Source organism: Bombus affinis, chromosome 4 (genome assembly GCF_024516045.1).
Source record: "Bombus affinis isolate iyBomAffi1 chromosome 4, iyBomAffi1.2, whole genome shotgun sequence".
Taxonomy (NCBI): Eukaryota; Metazoa; Arthropoda; class Insecta; order Hymenoptera; family Apidae; genus Bombus; species Bombus affinis.
Window position 1 is genome coordinate 17,541,790 of NC_066347.1, and position 26,558 is coordinate 17,568,347.

The 26,558-nt window shown below is 46.4% G+C and overlaps 1 protein-coding gene across 2 annotated transcripts in view; it reads right to left on the reverse strand.

The window, feature by feature from the left end:
* Positions 1–19,795: 19,795 nt before the first annotated feature.
* The window catches only part of LOC126915242 (zinc finger protein basonuclin-2-like), a 262,874-nt gene continuing 256,111 nt past the window's right edge, over positions 19,796–26,558 (reverse strand). The window contains exons 5-6 of one of the 2 annotated variants that reach the window (XM_050719712.1): positions 23,088–25,812; positions 22,653–22,965 (exon numbers count right to left, since the gene is read on the reverse strand). In XM_050719712.1, coding sequence (XP_050575669.1) covers positions 22,793–22,965; positions 23,088–25,812 — 2,898 coding nt within the window. In that variant the 3' untranslated portion in view covers positions 22,653–22,792. Of the gene's footprint in view, positions 25,813–26,558 lie in introns of both variants that reach the window. The other variant, XM_050719711.1, reaches the window with a different exon arrangement.

Genomic DNA, 26,558 nt, shown 5'->3' on the forward strand with positions numbered 1-26,558 from the left:
GACAGACAGGGCAAGCCTTCGATCTCGAATTGTAAATACCTTCGCCCTAACGATCGTATGATTTTTATTAATGAACACGCTGGCACCCAGGGTGGCTTTGTCCCCCAAATATTATGTCGGTTGAAAGGTTATTCATCGGTTTCCTTTTTTTGTTGCCGCGGTAGCCGTGACGGGCTAAGGAATTCGGGATATCTGTGACCGGCGATCGATTAATCATCGTTTCGCCATTCACATCGACATAATACTGTCATCATTACGTAAAAACATAAAGTCGCCGTTACGATAGTGCCACTTACGACAATTTCTGTTGCTTGCCGAGTGGAACATTCGATCGGTAGTACCAACGAGATTAAAGAGCACGAAATAAAATTTAAACCCGTATAACGGCGTGTAACTCGAAAGATATTTCCATCTACTTATCTGCACTATTGCGTACTCTAACGTTAAGACGTTACTAATAGTGGCCTACTGTGTTATTTATACAAATTGCGTTATTTACACTTTTTGCTTAAAATCATTAAACTTCTTATCCGCCTTCTAACACACGAAGTTATATTACGGAGTTCTACATAAAAAAAAAAAAGAAAAAAAAAATTGAAATTGACACTGGAGACACAGAAAAGATGCAACGCCACCCTGATGATCACTTCAAATTGTTTCATCCGTTCGAAGAAACATATCGATCACCGATGAAAGAATTTCTACGTATACTTCGTTAAATCCAAAAGCAATTTACGCGAGCGAAGAAGCTAAGAATACAAGGAGATAGAGAATAATTAGTTTTCGCCTGCGAGCAAAAGATTTCAGTTAATAGAACACACTCTGCTGCCCGGGCAGCTCGAAGCAACGATTTCCACGGTTGGAATTAGCTGCGAAGAGGACGGTGGCAGCGTACGATGGCACATACGCGCCATATTACCGGCGGTGGCGTCGCGCGACGTGCACGGAAGGGGGGCGCAGCCGGTTATCGGGAAACCTGGCACTCCAATCAATGCAAATCAAATCGAGAGCCGTGAATACGAAGCGTATAGTCAAATCAAGCGAATAAAAGCTTCATGAATGTAAAAGACTGGGTGAATGCGAGCGGCGCGAGCCAATCTGGTAATGCGTCTTCTCCCGCCGTGCGCCGCCGCCCCCAGCGGCCGACTTTTAACCGATCACCGGGGAAAAATACCTCCGTTGGAATATTGCGTTACGCCCGCTGCCGATGCTCCGCGCGTTTAAAAAAATATCACTTCTTTTTCCACCTCGAGCGTTCCTTGGCTACCGGTTGATGCTCGTTCGATGTTACGTAGTTGTTGGAGAAGCTGTTAATTTTTTATCACGCTAGTTGATGTTATACGATAAGTGATTTCGTTTGCTGAGAAGTTTCACGAACGTATATGCGTAATCTTTGGACTCACGTTTGAATGAATTCGGTCGTGTCACTTATGAAATACACGTGCAATAAGTCGTAGATTTTATTTCAATTCATCTGTGTTTTATTACATCAAATAAGAGCGTGATTTTGTATATCTTAGCAGGTGATGTCTTTAGTTGCCTTTGTCTCGTACTGTTTCAACCGGCTCGAACACCTTGTGTTCCGCCTGCATTACGTCGTGTGGGTTTGACACGTCTTGAGTAGACTTTCTCATCGAATCCCTTGGTTCCATTTGCTCGTAGCATGCTACGAAGAAGCATGAATTAAGTAAGCGATTGAGAAAATTGTTTACGCGTTCGCCAAATATATTCGTACCATTTTCATGTTTATATTTTAATCCATCCGTCCGAGGTCGTTTAAAACCCTCCTTTCTATCAACGTTGTAACGTCTTAGTACCGGCGGACGTAGACCTACATGAAATATTTGTTGTTGCAATACTTTACGCGTGAACTTGATACTTCTCGCATTATTGGTTAGAAGTAAATAGAATTAAGGATTTCTCTCGATGTCTACTTCTAAGAGATCTATTTACCGCGAACAAGAGGGTGTCCGAAAAGGTATCGTATCATTGTAACAAAAATACCTATCTGTAAATTTGATATTTTCAACTAGAATTTTTAATAACCTCGGAAAATTGGATTCTGAACACTGTCACCTACCGAACAGTGTAGCATCGAAATACCAGCGTTCAATCGTTCAAGTGTGCGTAACGTATCGATAATTCTTCGACTCTTGACGGCTAGAAAAATCCTGCAACCATCGCCGATAGATCTAACCGAACTTCCTACTTCTTCGCTTTGATCCTGAAGCTCACCGGTTGCTCGGTCACCCTCTTCCGTATAAGGTTGGACGATCGCGCGAGACAGTCCGGTTGGCGCAATAAAAATTTGACGCGATCGTCCGGCATCGAGCGGCGAAGAAAAACGTTACTCGACGCGGGGGGAACTCGAAGAGGGAGGAGAGTAAGAGCCTGGCAGCGAGGTCGAGTTTACGACTCGCGCTACGCGAAGGGCGAAAGGGACGACAGCGAAACTCGTTATTATCCGACCGTACTTCTTCGTGGCGTCCGCGAAGAAGACGGGCTGGTCGTCGATGGCGACGGCCGTTCGTGCGCCTGCTCCTCCATGGGCCACTTTCAGACCATAAAGAGACAAAGGAGCGTTCTTCTTTCCCCCCCTGACCCGTTGCAACGCGCAGTAAACTCTCATTTTCGCGACGAAGAGCGGCTACGTTGTTTCGCTCGAAAGGAGAAGAAAGACGAGAAGGACGTCGAGGTTTACCACGGAGACGATGGTACGTTCGGGGTAACGTCGGAATAACTTCGATTTTGTAGAAACCATGGACGATTCTCGGTACCGTGACTTCGTGGACCATTTGCAGAAACCTAGAACGATGCGATGTCCGAGCGTTGCACGTCGCGTGCCTAATGTCAGTCACTTTAAACGAAGATCACGGGGTGGGTTTCGAAACATGGTAATAATACTTTCTGGGGAATAGCGAGGAACGAACGTTGACGGTGATTACGGTGATTGGAGTTCAATTTTTTATCGAGTCGTTCGATAAGAAAGGCCGACGATCTCGTGTGGCAGAAATCGCGCTTTACGTTCGATCACTGTAAAGCTGCGTTTGTGCGAATTACATTAACGGATCTAAGCGACAAACTCGAGAATGATGGCGATTGTATTAGGATATCGGCAACGTGGGAAAAGAAATGGAATATATCTAATATTAAGCAAGCAAAACGCGACATGCTAAGGAGCTCGGAAGCTTCCATTTCGTAGACGTGTTTGGGTGTGTTTGGAGGTTGCATTATCGATGCTTCGCATAGTGGACCGGTGCCTAAGCGTGACATAAATCCTCGTAAAGCTTGGACGTGTTTCTGCGTGTCGGCATATTCCGGAGAGATGCACTTACGTATGCGCGAATCCACAATGCGCGATGCCACGAGTCGGATGGAACGCCACGAAACGCCACCCTCGTTCCTTTTCGCTGGATTGGACTGAATGGCCACGACGTTACATCGTCCCGTCGTGGTATCCAGCCAACCTCGAAACACGCCTTGAAACGGCTATTTTGAACAGAGTCAGGACCACCACGGTTTGTCTCGAGTCCAGACTGCACCGCTAAATTTTCACTATGGGGTTGTTATGCGAGCTTTTCGCCGATTTTACGCGTTCCACCAATTTTTTTTTCTGCTTCGCGGTACGAGCAACGATGCGCAGGATTTCGTTGTACTTTTTTTGTTTTATGTCCTTTGGTCCGTTTATATTTTTGAATACGTTGGAACATTGTACTGCGAGCACCGTTGTACCAAATTCCTTTGTGCCATATTTGTTGTGTATTGTAAATACGGATGTGCAGGATTACATCTGTTTGTTTTATATACTTTTGATCAATACATACCATGTATATATAAGAAAAAATATTTTGTCACAGATTATTTCAGGAAGACCACGATGGATTCAACGTATTCTTGCTTGGTATTTTTAAGTTCCATCTTACGAATTCTAATATACTAATTTGTCTCGTTCCTTTGTTCTTCTCAAATACTATTTGCCCTATGCAAATCAATATTTCATTTTAGTTTGAACGGTTCGTGTTTCGTTTCTTTGAGTACACAAATTTTTGTGTATTACGTCTCGTTACATGATCGAATCGCATCGCGAACTTGATATTCAATTTTGTTATTCGACGTAGGCAAACTCTACCTGTCACGATAAGAAAATTGAATTCTTTTTTTGCAAGAGATAACAAGAGGGACGAACCTGAAAACGAGAAAATTGCACGAACTTTCTAACAGTTTACCAAAAATTGATCATGTGATAATTTTTGAAGATTATATCAAGGATTTCTCTAATTCCTGACTAGAGATTAATAACGAAAATTTATCAACTTCGCATCGCGCGTTCGACGCATATCAACGCGTCAAGGAAAGAAAAGCAACGTGATACAAAGCCGCTCTTTCAACCTCCGATACACGTAATGACCGAAAATTAACGCGCGATTTACCGCTTTGAAACGTTCGAGCCCTGGCGAAGACGGACGTATGGGAGGCTGCTCCATTACGATTTCGAGTCTAATCTCGTTTTAATGACAGGGTGCCGAATGCTCCACGAATGATGAAGTGTCAAATCGGAGCCTGGAATGGGCGTTGTTTTCCTGCGACTATGATACCAGCGATAATATATTCCATGGGCAGATTTTTAATTAGCGTCGGATTCTGCCGCCTTGCTGGCGTTCCCAGCGACCTTCGTTGTACCTATCACTCACGTTGCTTTCTGCCATGGGAAAACCTGCCACCAGATGGCTTCTGTTCAGCCTACTTTTCCTAACAATTCTCTGTTCTCACGCGTTCCAATCGATGGCACCTATTTCAGGAAATATAATTGGAAAGTGGTGGAGAGAAGTTTGCTAGAATATCCCATAGAATTTCTGTTTGTACTCTACTCTGAATTCTTTGTGCTCTGTTGCTGTTATGCTAGTTTTGTAACGTCTTAAAAATGATATTTAACGAGTAAAAAGCTTCCACTTTGTCGCGTTCCTTCCAATTATGGTGTTACACGTGACAATAAGACGAAGAAGCTTCAATGGGAGTATACGAAACAGAATCAAATATTAAGTTACTTAATAGTAGAGATAATAAGTTTTCGGGATACAGTGAAGGGAAGTATACTTGAAATGGAAAATATATACACGGTATCGCGTGCGACAGGATCCGCACGCGACTCACGAATGAAAATTACGCGTGCACAAGAGCACCAGCGTGCTGCGAGCTTCTTTCAATGTTGCGGCCGAAGCCATGCCCTCGACGAGCAACTGCGTGCTGTTGGTTGCACGAAAATGTTTCTTCGTTGATCCACGTTCTTCCTCTTACGCCGTTCTTTCCCATGCTTCTTGTTAATCGTTTTATACTAAGGAAATCAGTTTAACCTGCTTCGTATTCACCGTGATGCTCGATCGATTTATGCCCCTTGATCGATGAGTGGAGGGTTAAGAGTGGCACAGAAACTCGGTAAAGTATCCTTTATTTGCATATGTAGGCCGATGATGCAGCTATAATTCAGCAATGTTTGATTAGTCGATCAATCATATGCTACTCGTAGCTAGAAACAAGCTCTAAAAAGAAACTATTAGAAGTAGATACTATGCAAGAGGCCCAGTCTAATATCGCAGACAGAGATTATCTCATTTTGACGTCAAAGATAATTCCAGTTACCTTCCAGATCATCACGAAGATACAAAGTCATTAAGGGAGACATCGATGACCCTCGAGAGTCGAGAGTTGCCAGAAATCTCAAAATCCAACTCTAAATTCGCTCGAATGCTTCCACGTGCAAAATACGCTGCTCGACCAAGCGTATATACACAGAGAAGCAGCCGAAGGAACTTTAGCACGATCGTTTTGTCGATCGCGACTCGGACTCACCAGGATACGGACGAGCAACATCTCACGGCTGGCATCGGGCCGGTATATCGACGTCGCGGATAGAAACAGACTCGAGTACGCAGTCTACGAGCGTACACGTAGAAATACGATTACGAGGGCCGGTAGAACGTTCCCGGCCCGCCATAAACAGCGTAACGAGTCAGGTGGACGGTCGTGAGCCACGATCGGCTCTCTCTTCCTCCGCTTGCAGCCCTGGAACCACGGATCCAGCCGTTTCCTCCCCCGGCGCGGATCGTTTCCGCGCGAAATCTCGGCTGCCATTAATTCAGCGCCGGCTGACAGGTCACTCGAGTAGAACAGCCCATTACAGATATTACCAGGCCCCTTCTTCTATCGAAATAATTATTATTGTTGTTTGCTTTTGCACGGCCAAGTCGCGCGCCCTCTCCCACCCTCGCGGCCGAGTCGGCGTTCCTCACCACCCCGTAGCGTTCTCGAAGCGGGGTCGAGACCCGGGGTGACCGGCAATTTCACACGAAATTTATTACCGATGACCGATACCAACGCTCTCCGCGCCTTCCTCCGCGACGTTCGTATCGAATTGGAATCGAACCTCGACCGGTCGGCGACGACGACTCCTCGGGCTAGGGGTTGGTACGCGGGACCGCACGCGGGGTCAGAGTCTCGGGCCGGGTGCAATAAATATGTCGGGAAAGCTGATCGAGACGCTCGATGCGTTTCACGTGCTGCGCTATCGAGCAGTTGTTTTTCAGAGGTTTGGCGAATGGAAGAAGGTGGAGCGGATCGTTTGTCGCTGTTAGCGAGTATTCGATCGTTGGGAGGGATTTTGATGATTCGACGGTGCGAAAAGTGGACGCGAGCGAGCACTGCTACGGGCTGTATAACGTAGAATTTGATCGAATCTTTTTGTAATTTCAAATAGCAATATCCACGCGTGAACATGGACGAATTGAAATGAATGAACAAGGTGGTGAACAAGGAGGGTCGAAATGGGATAGCGAATAAAATTAGTCCGAAGACGAGACGAGCAGCAATCATTTATGGCGCGATAAGTAACCAGGAAGTCATAGCTTGCGGCGATCGGCTAATTTCTACCGAACGATATTCCGAAAAACCAACATTTCGCTGCTCGATACCTGCAACTGTCTCAAGATTCCGCGAATCGAGACCCGCCGACGAGCCATCGATCTAGGAAGAACACGCGTTTGCATGGTAAAAATTAAAAAGCGATCCAGGTTCTCACGTTCGCGTGCAAGGGAGAACGATCGAGCAGGACCAATAACGGAGGCAACTATCGAAACCGAGCGGAAAGAGAAAAGGAAACGAAAGGAAGAACGAACGATACGAGGATAAAGGAGAGGAAGAAACGCAAAAAAAGGGGTGGTAGTTTGCAAATAAGATGGAAAAGAAACGTAGAAGCCCTGTTCGTTCGAACGAGACCGAGGAGAAACCACCTTAAATACAGGTCACGCGTGTTTTGGCCAGCGTGTTCCCCACGTCCTCCTTGTTTTCTTTTCCTTGTAACGCGGCTCCGTCGTATTTACCTGCTGTCCGCGTGTACAAAAGTCATCGTTAGAAGGATTCCAACGTCGATCCGGCCACCATTTTGTATGTGAAAGAGAAAGACAGGCAGAGAGAAAGAGAAAGAGAGAGGGAGAGGTGGTATGGGAGACTCGTAACGCGTTCCCCTGTTTCGGAATTCGGTACAGAGTTCGAGAGTGGACGGCCTCGAGAAGGAACGGTGGGAATGACGGCCGTAACGATTCAAATTACTAATCGCGGCTCTCGCGTGCTCGCGAGACCAGGGATACGTCTGTTTCTGGCCCCGCGAATTGTAGCATTCGAGCTGGCGGCCTCGTGAACGGCCCCAGACCGCGGAATTACTGAAATTACACGTGGGGCCCTCCCTCTCGGTGACTGCTTCTACTGCCTTCTATAATACTAGCCGACGGTACACGTGTGTCTCTTGTCTCGTTACGTTTTACTTGTTCACATGGTTCGATCGGTCTGCGATGCTGATAGAATTTTAGTTTTTTTAATAATAATTTAACGATAATACGAAAGAACGTAAGACGAAGAAAGACAGTTCATTCGGTCCTGGATAACCTTTCCCTTTCCTCTGGGTAAGCTTACGTGGTATAAAGTCGGCCCCTGTCACAAGAAAAGTGACCACGATTACAAGGAAACCACCTGGAACATTGCGAGAAGGAGGATCGCTGTGAGCGGAAGTTACACGCGTGAAAAGTGCATCCATTCTGCGGGCTTATCGTACGCCACCAGCAACACTACATCCATTACAGCCGTCGCGGTGTTGGTAACGCTACATCAATTCCCTGCAACGTCCTTCACCGACGAACGTCCACTGTATGGCCGAGCGAAATCTAGAAGCTTTGCCTATCAACCGCGAGCTATAGCGCGCATAAATCTGCGAACACGATCAACGGTGTCGTCGTTCAACTTAGCGATCGTCGGAGGAGACCCAAAGAAAATTCCGAATCATTTTACATTTCAGTGTATTCGAATCATTTTACATTTCAGTGTATTCGAAGTAGACGAGGATCCGACGAACTCGAAGGAAACAACAGGATAATTTTACGTTATAAATAATACGATAGCGAAAAATTAACAAAGAAGAATAAAAAAGATTCTCACGAAAGCGTGTCTAGCGTCGAGCACACCAACAAAAGTGGAGAGTAGCAGGAATGGCAAAGTACCAACTTTAAACCCATCAACCAGAAACGTTGCAAATCGAAACAAAAGAAAAGATCCCCGCCCTTCCCCTATGACCTCCTCTTCCAGAAACTTCCTCCAGCCTCTCGGTCTCCAGTTCCATCAGCAGCGTAGAATGCTAATTACCGCCTCTCGCGGTCGTGATCGCGCTCGATGGAAACGCGTTTCACGTTCGCAGAACGAACCAACGTACAAACGAACGACTGGACGAAGGAGGGAAAGAGCGGTCGATCCCCGAAGATGACGACGAGTATCCAGCTGTCCCTCAGTGGCAGTGGGAAGAAGCCAGCCATCTCGAGGACGCCTCGAAGCCTGGATGCTCGCGCGGCCCGTTTCTTCCTCGGCAGGGGCAGCCATTATATAGTAGTAAATATCGTAACGACCGTTCTCTGGTCCGCGCGACCAAGCACGACCAGTCTAACGCGCAGCCGCTAACCACGAGTAATTATGTAATTGCCGAAGAATTACTTACCGGACTCGATGGACCCGCGGCCCGTCATTCAGTGACATTCCGTCCTTTTTACGAGGCTCTGAGTGGCGGGTCGTTGTCTTCGGCCTTCTCTCCCTCTCCCTCTTCACATTCTTCCATTTCCACCACGAAGATCCAGCGTTGTCCTGTTCTTCGTGTTCCTCGTCTCGCTTCCGGCCCCACAGTCCCCGTATCTCTCTCGCGTGATATCCCGACGTTCGAGTCGCGCTGGACGCGGCAGCTGTTCGCCCCATAGCTTGTAACTAACTCGTTCCCTCGGTTTTATACCGGCACTTTTCTAATTTTGACCGGCCGCCGCGAACCGTGAGAGACGCGAGACGCGGGGATCGTTTTACTGCCGAACAGGAAAGAGAGGATGCAATTGCGCGTCGGTTGAACATCGTTCGCCGCGAAATCGCGCAGTCCCCCTTCTCTTCCGGGCCGCCAACCGAGCTCGATTCGAACGCGTTTCGATGTTCCTTTTTACGTTAACGTCGATCGGGGTAAATGTCGAAGGCTGTTTGGGTTCTTGGGCGTCGCTTCCTTGAAAAGTCGCAAGATTTCGATGGCTTTTGGTAGCCGATTTTTTTTTAATCCTTTGTGGTTTCGTTTGAAAGAGTTGTATATTAGTTTGGAACGAGTTTCGTCAGATTCGCTGCGAACGTTATTATCTCGTTCGCTGATACAGAAGCTACAGCTATAAATTTGTAACGTGTGCGTGCAAAATTTATTGCGTATGATATTATACCTATCGTAGTACGCGACAATAATAACATAATCGACAAGAAAATTGCTTTCAGTAGCTCAAAAGAATATTCTTCCCTGTAAGGACTAACCTCGGTTCTTTAAGCTCCACTATCGTGCAAAGGAGTATTAAAAAATTAACATGAAAGTATTCAGTGACATACGGAGTAGTATGCAGTCACCCTCGCTCTCCAAACCGAATCGAAAAAATACCGATTAAACCTTTAGCCAGCCTTCGAGGGGGATGCACGAAGTCGTTTTTACCCCGTGGCTCTAAAGAAGCGTTCAAAGCGATCGAGGGTAGTGTACTAAGAGGGTGAGGGTGGTGGTGGCGGCATGTCCGGCCATTAATTCAACGTGGAACCGTATTGCGCGTTGATTACAGCTTCCGCGCAAAAATGCCAGGCACTTTGCGCTGCCGTCTGTGTCCGATTAGCGAGTACAATGCTTCTCGCGTACTTAAGCCTCGCGCGATAATATCGACCCTTTTCACGAGAGGACTCGCCGCAATTTTACCGTCACACCCGTGCCCGCCGCGGTTGATGCATTAGCGCGATTATGGAGGCCCAATTTGTTGCCGTTGCGGATAACGGCCTGTTATCGATGGCCACGATCGTGCAGCTTTGTGCACGCCACGCGAACCCAACGCGAACCTACACGCGGTTACGCTACTCTCGACTTATGATCGCGTCCTGCCACGAGCCACGACCTGTCGCTCGACGCGATCCTACGGACTTCCGTTCGATTAAACCACCCCCTTTCAATCTTTTCGGCCAAATCTTTCCTTCTTCGATGCGTATCTAGGATTTTTTGCAAGATTACTATCACTCGCTTACCCTAAGATCTTTTATTTCAGACTTTTTGTAATTACGCGGATAAATAGGATTATAGTTAAATCGGGTTTCTTTACTCGATGGTTGTCTATATAATATAATTAAATACGTAGAAGGGAGGGACGCATATGGGTCCATAGTTATGCCGAAATCGAATTACAGTAATTTCAATTTCGATGATCGATACAGTGATTGCTTGCTAATGATTCCTAGCAGGTGCACGGCGAAGCTATTTAGAGAAGGGAACAAGTTTTGACCAAATGGTATAGGACCGTGGATTACGCGTATCTTCTTCTTCGATTACGCAAATTGTATGCAACATTGTACTTTTCTTTATCGATATTAATTTTAAATCGAATCCGAACGTCTCTATCGATGTCCTTTTTCCTTTATTTCCTTCTTTATGCTTGCGTTACGAATGACACCGAGCGAATTATAGAATTTGCTCGGTCGCTTGATATTTTCGCAGAGAAGCACAGATAAACTTTGATTCCACAGCTTTGCCATCTCTTTCTACGACAGAGCGACTGCGGCAAATTTCTCACGACAGTCCCGCCATCGAGTCTGAAGGGAAAGAGAAGACGTGAAATAAAAAAATTCGCTGAACGTGTCAACAATGAGGCGTTAAACTCGGTCCCAGAGTCCTCGACAAAAGAGAGTTCGGTGAACGAACTTGGTCCGAGAGAATCGCGTGTCTTCGGTCGATTCGAACGGAAGCAAAAATCGCGTCGCGTCTCCAAGATCGGCCGCGAAATTGTCGCGTTTAACGGTGCTGCCCATGGCTCGGACTTCTCACGACATTTTGTTTTTCTCCATGTAGAAGCCAAGCTGCCCAAATATGGATGACATTGATATTCCACGGTTAAAATTTATAATAGTACCTTGGTTTCAGTTGGCACAGAGCTGCAGTTCGATGCGCGACAATCGCCGATACCAGATGGCTCGGGTGCATCGCGTGCAATGTCATTCCAACTGACGTGAGGTCGCACCGGAAAAGCCCTGTGGTCGCTCGAAATTTCGCATGAATCTCGACTACAGCGTTGCCTCCACGGGTTTCCAGTTCTTTATAGAATGGTGTTACCGATGGGACAGAATGTGAAGCGACAAAATTGGACGTTTCCTTGATGGGAATATTGGTTGGTTGAGATCGAGGGAATATTCATTACGCAACTGTTATACTCGTTGTATCATTTGGACACGTAGAAATTTACTATATCTCATAACGGCACATAAAATTCATGCGATGTGACAAAGTAAAAATTGCGCGGTACCCGGACATTACAGTTAATCACCGTGAAGTATCGGCAGGTTCAAAGGTTATTAATTTAACTAGCTGTCTAATCGAGCTATCCTCGTAAACCAATTACTCGTGACACTCGTCCAAGGTATCCTTAAAACAAATACCTCTATTCCATCGGACAGGTATCCTTCCCATGCACCGTACACGGTATCCCTGATCGTTAAAATCAAGCCCGTGCCTCGAATTTTAATAAGGAAGCGGCCTGCCACACGCGGCCCGTCAACGAATAAATTGATTTACAAGTGAGTTCTCTCGTCAGAGCGTTCGTTCCAATCTTCGTCGGCATGGCGAACACTTGGTACTAAGGCTCGTCGTTCCTCGGTAAACATCGAACGACCGCCTTTTAATTTGCCAACGAAATTCCGGCCATCCGGCCGGATATTCCTTCCGCGGGCGTAATTCCTGAGCCCACGGGCGTTTCGAGATTGCAGCAATCTAACAATAAGTGAGCAACTTCGATCGTGATTAATTTTCAACTTGCGGGACGATTTATGTGCCGGTTTTTTTTTGTCTGCCTTCGAGAATTTTGGTGAACGCGAGAAGGGATTCGAAAGATCGGTTTGCCTTAAATTTTATATCGAACGATGAGGTTCTTTTTCTGTGAAATTGTTTTGGGAGAAATGTGAGTTTATAATTTATTTTCCTTTGCGTTGCGCGGTGTTTCGAAAATTTAAGATTTTATCAGCGACCACTCTGCGGCCTGTAACAATTTTAATTTATAATTCTCGGTTGGATCGTTAACACCTTTTAAATCTAACTGTCGAGTTAAGTCATAGTTATCGAGTGACGATGTTGTTTTAAGAGAAATTTCTGTTTACTTCGTACGTATGGATCATTTGGCAAGTAAAAGCGAAAATTTGTTATAAAGCCGCTGCGAAATGAGGTCACTTTGTCTCGAATTTCAATATGTAAAACGACTCGATAACCTGCATTCCATAACAGTTAAACTAACCGTGAGACTTCGTTATTTTTCTTATTATTCTAATTACACAGGATGTCACCGGACAGGGAGCGCCGCAGGGCGATTCGAAGTCATTCGACGAGTTTCATTATCGTTGTTGTCGTTAAATTTACATATTGCACGAGATAATTGGACGCATCGATGATACGACTATATTCCTCCATCAAGAGTGTCAAGACGCATTTATATCGACTCGTAAGCAAAAATAAAACCGATGTTACATTCTAATTTAACGTTAAGTAGGTATGGAAATTCTGTAGGTGATTTTCACTGCGTACGTACGTATATGTCGAATACAATGCGTGTGATAAGATCGTAACGAACGCTAAACGATATTATTGCAGACTTTTTCGAAACGAACGACTTTGCTGCAATACGAGCTTTATCGAAGACAGATTTAATAAAACTTAGAAATACGTCTGTGATATAAGAAGCATATATCTCTCGAAATAACGACTTTAAAGTATATTAATTTTAGTCTAAATATAATATAAAATAGCGGTACAGTTACGGGAATGACTTTCGAAGAAGATGCAAACGAGACACCCCGTATATGCGTGCGCGTGAACGTGTTAACGATCGCGTAATAACGATAAAGGTGGGCAAGACTGTTACCATTAATGACCGTTAGGCTCGTTCCAGACGGCATTAAAACAGCCTCATTACGACAATAAAGATACACCTTCTATGGGGATTGCCTGTCATCTGCGATTTGGTCGTTCCCCCTTCGAGGAAACAACGATGGCGTATATCCTGGAAAACGATGTAAAACCTTTTTTTGTTTTCTCCGTGAAACCTGCGGGATTGCGTTCGAAAGGAGTCGCCGTGGGAATATGGAAATTTCTTTCGAGGAGACAGGAACTCGATTTCCTGTCGCTCCGTGAAACACTAATTTAGATTAAGGTCATTAATTTAATGTTTTAGGGTAAATAATTTTCGCAGATCAATGCCAAGATATATTTAATGATTAAGACATTAATAGAGGACACCTGAGAAACACGAAGAACATAAGCAAAGAAAACTTCATAATATTGTCAGGTAAAATGGAACACAAAAATGAAAGGTAGAATAAATAACATCAATTACTGTAGAATACCACAAATTCATAGAATACTGTACAATTGATAATTAGATGTTCTAATATATAATTTCCTAAGAAATTCTTTCTACAAAATAAAACATGAATTCTTAAGCAACGGCTGATCTGTCCCACTTTCGAGGATCTAAAAATGTTAGAAACGCAAAGGCACTTTTGAACCACGAACGAACTGCGAACAAACGAGTAATTTCGTTGCCTAAAAATTTCTCCTTACCTTCCAGCCAGAGCCGGAAACGCGTCTATTCGTTTCGGAATGCGAAATTGATGCGGATCGGACGCGGGGCGACGATTAGAAGCAGCTCAGCGCGCGGCATCGAAATCGAGCTGCGGATCGATAGATCGCCGCGCGGCGATAAAGCAACACGCTCGTTCGTGGATCCTCTGGACGGTGCACGGTCCGCGCGAGGGCAGAGGCCGGATGGGACGCGACATGTGCACGACGCCGAAATTACCGTGGTGATTTTTATCTCGGCCGAGATACGACCGGCCGATATTCACGGTTCGACATGGAAGCTCGCCTGCGGCGTCTGATTAAACGACCGACTGGCCACGCTTCTAACGTGTATTTAGAGCGCGCCTGTGCACGCTGCGGACCAGGTACCTGCTTGCACCGCGTCGATTAGCCACGGCACGGCGTGCAGCATATATCGTACCTTCGATTGGCGTACCCATCGTCGTCCATTTTCTCCAGGATAGAGTTTCTGCGGGTTAGATGGTGGGGCTGTTGTCCGTAGTTTACAAGGTGAAAGCATTCAGGGATTTAGGGAAGACGCGTGATGTATCAGGAAGGTATCCTGATGCGTTTATAATGTAACTGTGTGTTGCGGCTGACATTTACATACATATGTATCTGTATACATATTTAATCACGTAGATAGCATAATTACACCACCTGTGTGTTGTCGGAATCGAGATCGATGCGATAAGTATTCACCTAATTTAAAGTTGACACAAAAAACGGTCATTTTTTATGCGTGTCAACCTATCAGTTTTCCTATGTGTTTATGATGTATTACTATGTTTAAGGAAGGTAGACCTTCGTAATGGAAAAGCAGAAGGTCGCGTAGTACGTACTTGCAAAATTATACACAATTGTACAAATTTACGCGCAATAAACGCCAACGATGCGTTTAATAATCGAAAAATAGAAATTGTATACCTAACAAAATTTTAAATCGATGGCGCAAATTTAACTACAGTAAAGTCTATGTACTTCAACGTTACAAATTTTATAGCTGCCTTAATCACTGCAATTGAAACTACGAAATGTAATTACACGCATGAATATGCGATAAAGTGAAACAGAAGGCAGAGGCGAACTTGGGAAAAAGCTTCAACGAAACGAAATTATTCCGTCGTAGGTGGTCCGATCTTTTTCTTCCAATAATACGTAAGTATTATGAACCTTGATTATCCACATTTCCAGCGACATATTGAACGACCTCTCGATCGTAAACATCTCGAAAAGTTCTCGCAAACGAGTTTGGTGGCTCGATTATTTAACTGATTTCGGTTAATTTTAATCAACTTTCACGATTAAATGGAAATTACCGCAGGAAGCAATTATTTCATCACGCGTAATAGCAACGAACACAACTATCGGCCGTTGCGTTTATTCGCATACGTTATCGTCATTCTTTCGTTCGAAATCTGGAAGCGTTTCATTTTTTCAAATAATTGAACAACTATGGTAATTTGTACGCCATCGTCCATTCCTCATCCCCTTTCCAAAGAATAATAATAAATTTCTTCGATGTACATATAATCAACGTCCTACCGGATATCTCGAAATTGTGAAATACGTGAATTTCGAATTTTTTCTATTTCGTACAGCGTACCGATAATTCCCAATTATTACAGCTATCACGTACAGTTACTGCGAAATGTAACGACTCATAACCGCTATTAATAAGTATCGTTCCTCGATCACTTTCATGCCAAATGGTAGCTTCTGGTGAAAACGATCGAAGTAACAAAAGAATGCCATGGAAGCGTACGCTACACTCGGTTATTTCTACAGTATGCTCTATCATCGAGTATTTATGTCTTAATAAATAAAATGTTAAGAGCGAAGAAAACGCGAAACAATGTTTGTTTATTATCTAGAATAAAATAATTCTCCTTAAGAGGCTAATATCTACTTAACCTTACCCCATGATTTATAAAATGTCCAAATACTCCGATCGTCTTCCTATCTATTTTCGTATTATTAAAATATTTTCCTACTTTGTATTTACGTGCTTGGTAAATATTTTACTAGACACTTTGATGCTGAATCAACAGAGAAAGAAGAGAATAGTAGCTACGCGAAAGACGTTATTACAAATTCCTCTGATCCATAATAATTACGACCAAAACTACCCTAACATCGCGTGGCGTCTAATTCGCCTTTGAAGATAGCGATCTTCGGCTCGCAGGTGCATTGACACGGTTGTTGGATAGAAACGAGTATTAACAAAATGCGACAGGCTTCGACGGACACGTTCTCATTGCGTGGAACTCAGATACTCGTTATGACTTTGTCGTTATCGTGGATCGACGATGGGGTTATAATTGAAGGGTAATTTTCGCGAAAGCGCGCACCTCAAAAGCTGGTAATTTATTATGCCCCGAACGAGGAGCCGTCGTTTTTTCCAGGCTGAATTTGGTAAACGATCCCTTGCGCAGAGCTGTACGCTTGTCACTGCGAATCTCGCGTTTCCAACGTTTTTTTCTTCGTTCCTTTTCCCTCGTCGAAGGATCTCGCGGTTTTTGACGAACGCCCGTCGATTTTTTAAACCGCTTCTCAAACGAGTGAAATTCGTTGTCCGGAATACGACTCGGGTAATTGTCGAAATTATCAGAAGTAGGGTATACGCGGTGATAAATTTATTTGAAAGTCGAAAATTGTATTTTCAATTCTTTCCGATTTTTGTTATCCGATGACCGTGTAATTTGTTTTGTACGTGAAACGTGAAACGGACGAAATGTTTTGTGAAAATAATAAATAGAAGATAATAACGTTCGTGGAGTGTATTAATTTTGTTAGAAAAAGAGCTAGCGTAGGTATCATGAAAAAATTGCGCCTTATATCCTCCTCTGAATTGTTTCTTTCTATCGTAATTTTGGTAACAATTAAGCTCGTTTGCAATTTAGGAATCGTTACTAAATGTCATAGATAAAAATGTCGTATCATCCAAACGCGGATTAATTCGTTCGTTTATAGGAATAATTAAAAGAAGCTAATATTTTAGTGTGTTATCGTCAATGTAAATAATATTCGTCAAGGTAATTATTGTGTTGGATCTCCAGATTCTCGACAGTAATAATGGTATCCTTAACCAATTGCAATTTTAATTACCCGAACATTAAGGGGCTCCCATAATAACTGTTACCCGTTAACCATTCGAGTGAGAAATTTCTTGATCGTAAGCGGAGCCTGCGCGTGCCATTAAAAATGAATAACGGCGAACACATTTGTCTCTGAAACTGTGAATACGACTGATGGATGATCGGTTCGGACTAACAAAAACTGCAGATGAATCGGGAAACTATGCCTGTTAAATATATCACGATGCTGCAAAATCGAAATAACCTTTGTTATAAATCAATGCGCGTTCACGCGTTTCGATCATCTAATTTTGAATCGTCTTGTACAATTAACAAAACTCTCCACTCCAACTGCAAATAAACGTAAAACGCATTTACCTCGCGATCGAAAGATGCAACTTTTTCTATCGGATACTCTCGCCTCTAGAGAAAAAAGCGTAAAATCGAGAAGATCCATCGTTGCTTCCGGCGCACGCTGGGGCGTATGGAAATGGCTATGCGGGGGTGGAGGCGACAGGGGTGCGCGGGGATCGATGGGCGAGCCAACGTGCACCGGAGACCGCCTTCTCGTTCTTTCGCCGATTTTCTCCTTTTTCTCCACTCGTCCAATCCCTTCTCCCTCCCGTTCCACATCTCCATCCCCTTTGGCAACCCTCTTGCTCCCACGCTACACCTGTCGTGCGCGTCTCGGAGAAGCGGTAGTAAAATTCTATCCGAGTACGCGTTCTCGGCGCCGGGCTCGCAGCCTCTAAGCCGCAGCAAATCCATTTATCTCGGGCCTTCGCGGCGAGTCTTTTGTTTTTACGAGCACTAGGCTGGCTTTACTAACTTCTATATGTACCTACATCGAATTTCGCGTCCTTTTGTAGGGAAAGATCGTCGACGTGACTGGCATTGGATTGCTTAGGAATGGGATTTTGTCAATTTGTAAATTGGTATAGGTAGATGATAGAAATTCGGATATTGTATATAAATATTGTCGATACAAAAGTCTTAGACCGTCTATTTTACTGATTCTACAATGAGAATGAAATACCGACGCCATTCAACGATCAGATAGTGAAATAGACGTAACGTTCGTGATCAAAAGGGAAAAGATGTAGGTAACTCTACTGTCTGGTATTCGACACGTTGGAATTTGAATCGTTGAGATTAGAGCCAACAATAATATTTATTAAACGATCGTAATTTAAGAGGAAGCAGAGAATCTGCGGCATCTTCTCATCTTGCCAGCTAAACTAAACGTAGCAGATCGAGGTTCCCTCCCTCTCGAAACAACCCCGTTTCTAATCACGTCTCATCTTCGCGAGTCCTTTCTTTCTCGAAGGATTCGATTTCGCGTGTACCCGTTATTAAGCGGCCAGGTCGTACGTTAAGGGTCTCAGGGAATCGAAGGTGCTAATCTAATCTGTCTGGCCGATTAAAGGCCGGCGGTGAGTTCCGTAAGGGCCAACGCACGAAACCATCTCGTCCACCTCTGGTCCATTTGCACGTAATTAACCATCTCCCTCTTCCCATCGCCGTTACGAACGTTACCACGTCGTACCCTCGCCGGGACATTTCTAATTACCACGAAGCAACGATGTCAGCGAATCTTTTTCGTCTGTTTGGAGCTGACAATGGGAGAATCGGCGTAAGAAAAGGTCGGTCGCCAGGGTCGAGTAACCTTCCACCTTTTCGGTTCTTCTTCCTTGCACGTACTTCACTTGTTTCATTCGGTCTCGTTGTTCGTGTTGGTGTTCGCGTTGGTTCGCGGCACGAGGATTGGTAGGCGTGCGCGTGCACGCCCGCGAGATCTCTGATAAACGAGCCGGCGTCCCTCGTTTCAAGAGGATTTCTTTCGCAGAAAACGAGGTCGAGTGTTCGAGGTCGTAGGCGGGGTCGGTGGTTTTTCGTTTTTCTGCGCGGCCTTTGCGTGGTTCGCTGCGAGAAGCCACGCGGGAACACGGTTTCGAGTTTAACGACCGGGGAACGCGTGAACGATCGAGACTTTTTTATAGAGCGTGTGATACTTTGTCAACGGATGCGATCGATGTGATCGCTATCAGTGAGAACGGAACGAAAATCTTTTCATTATCTTCCATATCAATTAAATTCCTTTTATCTGTTGGTCAAAATCTGCTTCTTCGAATTGTGAAGGATACGAATTTGTTACAATTGCAAGTAACAACGAGACGCGTTGAAATTGAAATTGAATTGAAATTGAATTGAAATTGACAATTGAAACTGTAGAAAACTCATCGTTATAAAATATAATGATTAATATCAAAAGAAAAAATAACTCTAATCCTTTATTAAAGTTATCGTCAGAGGGATTTGAAACTTTCAATTACAAATATTAAACTTATCGTTGGAAAGAATGTCCGTCGAAATCTATGTATGTAGCGTGCCATGAAACTCGTGCACCTAAGTACGTTCGAATCGCTGCAACGTATCAACCTCAACGGATCCCCTATTTATTGACTCACGTCCATTAAACCGTTTAAAACAGTGTGGCAGGGTAACGTAGAACGCAGACACGAATGATTTCGATTGGTATTTATTTTCGTAAGATGAGTGTTCTTTATAATCGATCTATAATATCATACATCATAGCATTCCGTTTATACATAATTACAATTGTAAATTCTGGTTCGCCCTTACGATGAGTAATTAGTTAGTGGGTTCGTCGTATGTCGCGAGCTGCCATCATTTCTTTTTATTCTTTTCCTTTTTCTCGATTCTCTTTCACATCGCCATTCTCAGCCGAGAAACATGAAAAATCGTTTGGGCGCAGGCGCGTACAAAAAGAACCTGTTTCCGGCCCTCCTCCCTGTTTCTTTCACTTGTCGTCGATTCGCACGCAGATTTTGGCTGTGACGCGTGACGCTTTACTCACACGCGCGTGCACAGACTACGAAAATAAGGTATACAATGTATGTACAACGGAAAGAAAAAAGAAAGAAACGACGGTCGATCGTCGTTCGAACGTCGTACAAAATTTCTTCCACGTTTTCTTTTTTTGTATTTTTCTCGTGTTTCCCCGAATTCGTTCGATTATTTCCAATACGATCGATCGACGATCGACTACGATCGAACGACAGGCGATCGTTCGATGACGTAGGAAGGAAATCTCCGCGGCAGTGCCCGCTACTGGCCGCTGGTACAGCGTGTGTTCTCGTGTAGGATCCCTAGGAAACAATAAATAAAATCTATCTATTCTCATTTATCTAGCGCGAGACGACGTAAGCTTTGATTCAGTGATCGATCTGTTTGCCCGCCGTTTTGCTCGCCGCGACGATCACTTCGGACCTCTACACTCGATCATTCCTTTTTATCATTCTTTACTCGTTGTTTTGCGTATCGGTGCGTTCACTGCCGATTAGGAGTGTTTGAAAGCGTTTAGCATCGAAGGATAGTATTTAAGAGGTAATCTGGGCTGTGTTTAGAACTGTGTCGGTATCTAGGATCGAAGATGATTTAGGGTACTTGATGCGCTGATTTTTTGGAATTATACACGTGAATCGTAATACGCGGACGAAGGCAGTAAAAAAACATTGTGATTCGTATTTAAAGATTCGAAGAACGATGAGAGGATTAAGAGTTCTGGGCACTTTAATATCTATAGTGTAGCCGACAGTGAACGCGTAGCGCGTCGTCTTGGATCGGTTCGATATCCCGGCCCGGATCGGTTCTCCTTTACAAAACTATCGTCATCATCTCCGTTCCCTCGCGTCGCATCGGTCGCGTCGAAGTAGCTTAATTGATTAATTACGCGATACATCGAAAAAAGGTACTATGTTTATATATACAGCAGTAGTAATTGATTACTGATTAAATAAGTGGCATATTTATACTAAACGTTACGTTTATCACAACGATGATAAAATCAGCCGGAAGACCGAAACGAGGGCGCGTTCGATCTTTCCATTCGTCGCTCCATTTTTCATCTAACCTCCACACTCCCTCCATTCGTCTCCTTCTTTTACCGCCCCTTCGATCATCAGGGAAAGAAACGAGCAGAGGAACTAGCTCGATTCGCTGAACATCTCTCCTCAGTCGACCAGCTTTCTCTTTTTCGTTTGATGCTCCGTGACACGCGAATTGCAACAGGAACCTTCACGAGACCGGACGTACCTCCCACGCTAGGCACTCGACTTACGAATTTCGATCGTTCGGAGACTTTCGTGTGTGTATTCCGATTTTTCGTTCGTCGACCTCGATGAAAGATTCTGTCCGATCAAGCGCGGCTACATAGGCGAGGTGGACGATTTTTCCGATTCCAGCGGCGTGGCCGAGGATTTCCGAATTGACTAGATTGGAGCACCTTGCGTTTGCACGAAAACTAACTCGAGAACCGGGAGTGGAACGCGTCAGTTACCATCCCAGGTTGCACCAGAGGATGTCGTCACTGTCGCTGGCAAGATTCGTGAATGAAACGGTCGATTCGAATCACCTGGGTCCTGCTTCTTAAGTACTTTCGCTGAACGTGTCCGACGACCATCGAACCGCGACGAGATCGGCTTTGTGCTCGAGACCGACTATGACAGAATTATCGAAGCCGCGTGGGTGGCAAGATTCCGGTTCTTTAGAAGGTATCGGATCCACGATATTGCACGTTTTCGTCGAACGACTGGATATACTCGGTCAAAGTCGCGAGCCAAGTCTTCCGCTGACCTGTTCCGATCGAGATCATCGACGATCGCAGTTTTGGCATCACAGTAAGGGATAATAGTCGCGTCCGCGGAAGGAGATCGGTCACGAGCCGCTGGTCGACAGAACCGATAAGTCGCGATGAGCCTGTGGGTCCTTCGAGTGGGCGTCCCTGACCGCTCTAGAGCCAAACACCCGGTCGCAGCCAGGGATCGTGCATCTGGCTTCTTCCTTTCGGTCCTCGGAACCCGGCGAGGACATTGGCGAACCTGACCCAGGAGGATGTCTGTTTCCCTGGTCCTGCGACATCCTGGTCAAGTGGTTGAGATGCTGGTGAGTAAGCCCGTTCAGACCAGCCAGGTGAGAGGCGAATGAGGACAGGCCGGAGAAGGTAGCTCCCAAGTGAGGTGGCAGTAAAAGAGGATGCGGGGGTGGTATTCTGGCTGCCAGATCAACGGCAGACGGTAGTCCAGGTGTAAGAGGATAAGCTCCGAGAGCACCGATGCCCGCGTCCGTGTATAATCTCGCGAGGAACTCGTTGTGCAACAACGGATTCATCTGGGTATCGTCTACTCTGGGTGATAAGCTTGGTGGCAAGCTGGACGAGAGAGGCGGACTCGACGACGTGGACAGGAGTTTTCGATGGAGGTTCAAGTTAGCCGAGTGCCTGTCGCGAGACCTCTTGGAAGGGAAGGCTGCGTTGCAACCGTCCACGCTGCAGCGATGCATCAGCTTTAGATGGACGTTCTGATAGTGCGTCTTGACTCCAAAATGGTTTTGGAACACCTTGCCACAGGCCGTACATCGACGCGGATTCTCCCGGTCCAAGGGAACCTCCTGGGTGCTGACAAAGCCACCGTTCTCGTAACGGGCATAGGTGATAAGGCTATTGTCCGTATCCATGGCCGCTGTGGAGGGTGAGGCGCTGGATGAACGAGAGCCACGTGAGGAATTGTCCATGGTGGTCTCCTGGTGCGTCGTGAGGCTGACGGGGCTGGTAGAGCCGCGGCCAGACCTCGAAGCCGCCTGCTGCATCCCGGTGTACTGCATCGCGCGACCCTGCGACAAGGACTCGAGTTGACGCAAAGTGTTGGTCGAGGAGTCGTGGGAGAGGTCGTCGGCTGTCGTCGGACGGCTGTCGACCGAGCTCGGGGCACGGGAGGGATCATCGGGACGCTCACCTTCTTGATTACGCAGCGCCGCGTTCACCTCCTCATCATCATCATCCTCCTCGACCTCCTCCATCGGCTCATCCTCCTCATCATCACCTTCCTCCTGGTTCTCTTCTTCCTTCCCCTTTTCCTCTGGCTCCTTCTCCCTTTTCAACGATACTCTCGTCGTTGTTTCGTCTTCCTTAGTCGCCTCCTCGCTCTCGCTCTTCCGTCGATCGGCCAACTCGGAGGAATTCGGATCTTTCTGACCGATCGAAGCCACGGAAATTGAGCCGGCTTCTGTAGCACGAGTTTCCGCCGGCTCGTGGCACGTCTTTGGCTCTGGACTGATTTGCCTCTTCGGCGATTTCACGCTGCTCGCTCTCGAGCTCAGATCCCGCGGCTCGTCCTGAGATAGATCCTCCGCGTTCTCCTGCGACGACACCGTATCGCGCTTACCACCGCCACCGTTCATCCGCGTTCCATCTCTCGCGTTGCACGTTTCGGGCGAACGAGAGCTCGACTCGTGGTCATTGAAGCTCAGATTCTTTGGAGAACTCGGAGAGATTTTCCGCTCCTCTGCTTCCAATCTGGACATGGACATATCCTCCGGTTGGCTCTGGAAGTCGTTTATCGTCGACATTCCAGCACTCTCCGACAGACAGCGTCTTTGTACTCGCTCCTCGTCGTTGGACGAATCTCCGTCTGTGGACGAAGAGTGAACCTCGGTTAGAACAGCGCATCGAGTAGGATGCTGAGACTTTCTCTTTCGCACGCCTCTGCTGTGCAAGGACGTCGAGTTCATCGAGTTCTGGCTCACGGAGTAGCTCTGTTGATCGATCGTGCCCATCGAGTCGTTATCCTCGTTGCTGTCCGCGTTGCTCGCGAGATCCTCCTCCGTCGGATCGCCGAAGTACAATTTCGGTCTCTTTGCCAAACTAAAGTCGGCTGGCTGCTCATCGTCGTCCTCTCCAGGACGTAGAGGCAGCCTAGAGGGCAGGTTGCTCGCGTCGTCTTCCGCCACAACTACGATACCTCCGTCGTCGTCGTCTTCCTCTTCTTCCCCTTCTACTGCCGCGGTAGAGGCCTGAGTGGAGGGTGATACCGTGTCGACCACGCTGTTGCTAGAGAAAGATCCTCTAGCCGCAGCGGTGGTGTTGGGCGTCTCTGCAGCGGTCGTCATCGCCACGCCCGCGGTAGTCAGCGCGGTGGTCGTCGAAATACCCGCGTTCGCGCTCATCCTCTGCTGTAAAGCCTCGTCGTAGCCCGGTCTACCCTGACTCTGAGACTGTAAGTCCAGGTGTTTGAAGTCGAGGCCGCACAGCGAAGCTGGCGACCGAAGGTCGGGAGGTGGAGTCAGCAACGGAAAGGAACCGAAGGGTAGATGGTTGAGACCGGTAGCTGGAACAGGTAGACCCACTTGGGGTGGTAAAACGAGCGCGTGCGCCATGGATGAGCGGCCATCGTGCGGCGAGATCTTCCGCCGCAGATGAGGCGAATGCAGTTTTGGATTTGGATTGGCGCTGTGTCTGTTGCGCGATCGCCTCGAGCTGAACATCATGCTGCATCCCTTCACGGTGCATTGGTGCATCTCGCGTAGATGTACCGCGCTGAAGTGGATCTTGAGCGCGCCTTTGTCGCAGAAGGTCTTCAGACAGACGTTACACTGCACTCTTTTCTTCCCGGTGGTAGGATTGATGAATGGAGTACCGAGATTCGGAGGGATATTGGCGGACGCGCCCCATTGGCTGCCCGGCCGTTTGCCTGGCGAGTGAGGCTTTCTTCCGGGGATTCCGGGTGGCCTGCCTAAAGGAGCAGCTTGGAGAGGTAGTGGAGGAGGGTGTCGCTGCTCGGTAACGTGTTTAGACATGGAATCGCGCCTGCTGAGGTTTAACGCGCTGTCCGAATTCTCATCGTCCTCTTCGTCTTCCTCCGAACCGAACTCGCTGCTCTTCTCGCCTCCGCTGTGCACATCCGCGGGCGCCGTCATGCCTGTCACCGAGCCTGACGATTTGCCCATTGGCGGCGGTGGAAAATGAGTAGGGAAACTGGGTGGAAGAGCACCGGAAGACACCGCCACCGAGAGAGGATGTCCAAAATTAAGCGCGGAAGAGGAGACCGGCGCTACGGGCGGCATGTGAGGCCTCTGGAGCTGGTTGCTGCTCGAATGGTGGGGCGGACTGTGCGGGCTCTGTGGATTTCTCATGGATTTTCTATTTTGCAACAGCTGCTCGGCCGACGGTGGTGGTGGAAGAGGTGGAAACGCTGGCAGTCCTAGGGTTCCTAGCTTCCGAAAGTCGAATGGCTGCATGCTCTGCAGTCGGTTGAGCGGTGATACCGTCAGATGAGAATCTAGGCTTCTCGGGGGTGAATTCGCGCTACTCGTCACCCCCGCTGCGGAGTTTCCACCGGACGAAGATGAGTAGTGTTTTTGGGCCGTGGGCGACATCGACGGATGCGAGACGGAGGGTGGCGGCGGCGGTGGTGGCAGAGGAGGTGGCAACCTCGAGCCTGGAGGCGGCAGACCGCAGTGGAGTAGGTGTAGAGGTGGTGGTAAATGTGCTAGTGGCATCGTCGGCGGCGAAGGTCGTCTGCTTGGTGACATAGCATCCGTCCCCGGCGTCCCGGCGGCCAGCAGCAACTGCTGCACGAATGGACGCGTCTCGGCGAATCTGAGGAACTGCTGCAGTACCAGCGGCTCCTCTTCAGGAGAGCAGATGCTCCATCGGTCCAGCACCGGGCCGTTCTGCGAATCCTGCCAAACAGCAAATTCATCTTTCGTTATTTTTAGGTTGCTCTAATCTACATTAAGATACGAAGCAACGTGGAATACAAATTAAATAACTTAATCCAAAGCTAGCTGCAACTAACGTATCGCGTTTTCCTTGTGTTTCATGGATATCTCTTCGTTTATCATTTACATCTCAACATCTTTATAAATCTATGAGTCGCCACCGATTAAAAGGATTAATCGTAGTACTTTGATGGCAAAATACATAGAAGTGCGGTTTCACGAACCTGCAATTAAGATCGAGTTCAACGTAAGGATGTCAGAAGAAAATTACATCTTCTAGGAACGCGTGACAATTATCCCGGAATAGTCCTCAAACCGTAAACGCCGTATAACGTATTAGAGATTAGCTACGTGCCGCACGCAAAGTGGCGGAAGTCGTTTCGCTTCCTCTTGTAATTCCGCGTTTTACGGTCAATATCGTATTTACAGACAAATAGTACCAAGTGCACGTCCGCGAAAGTTCTTGCGAATTCTTTCGTAACACACCGTAGAAGAATTATGGTATTTACAAATGTAGGATATTATATTTTAAGATATAAATATTTTAGCCATTTGCTCTCTTAGTGTATCACACGTGCTTCGCAATATTTAACAATTCTCAGTTTTTTACGCTTACCGATCGTTCGTAGATAAGTTTCAAACTCCGGAAATTCCGGAACGCGATTATAAATTCAAACTAAACTGTCAACTGTGACGTCAAGCGTCAA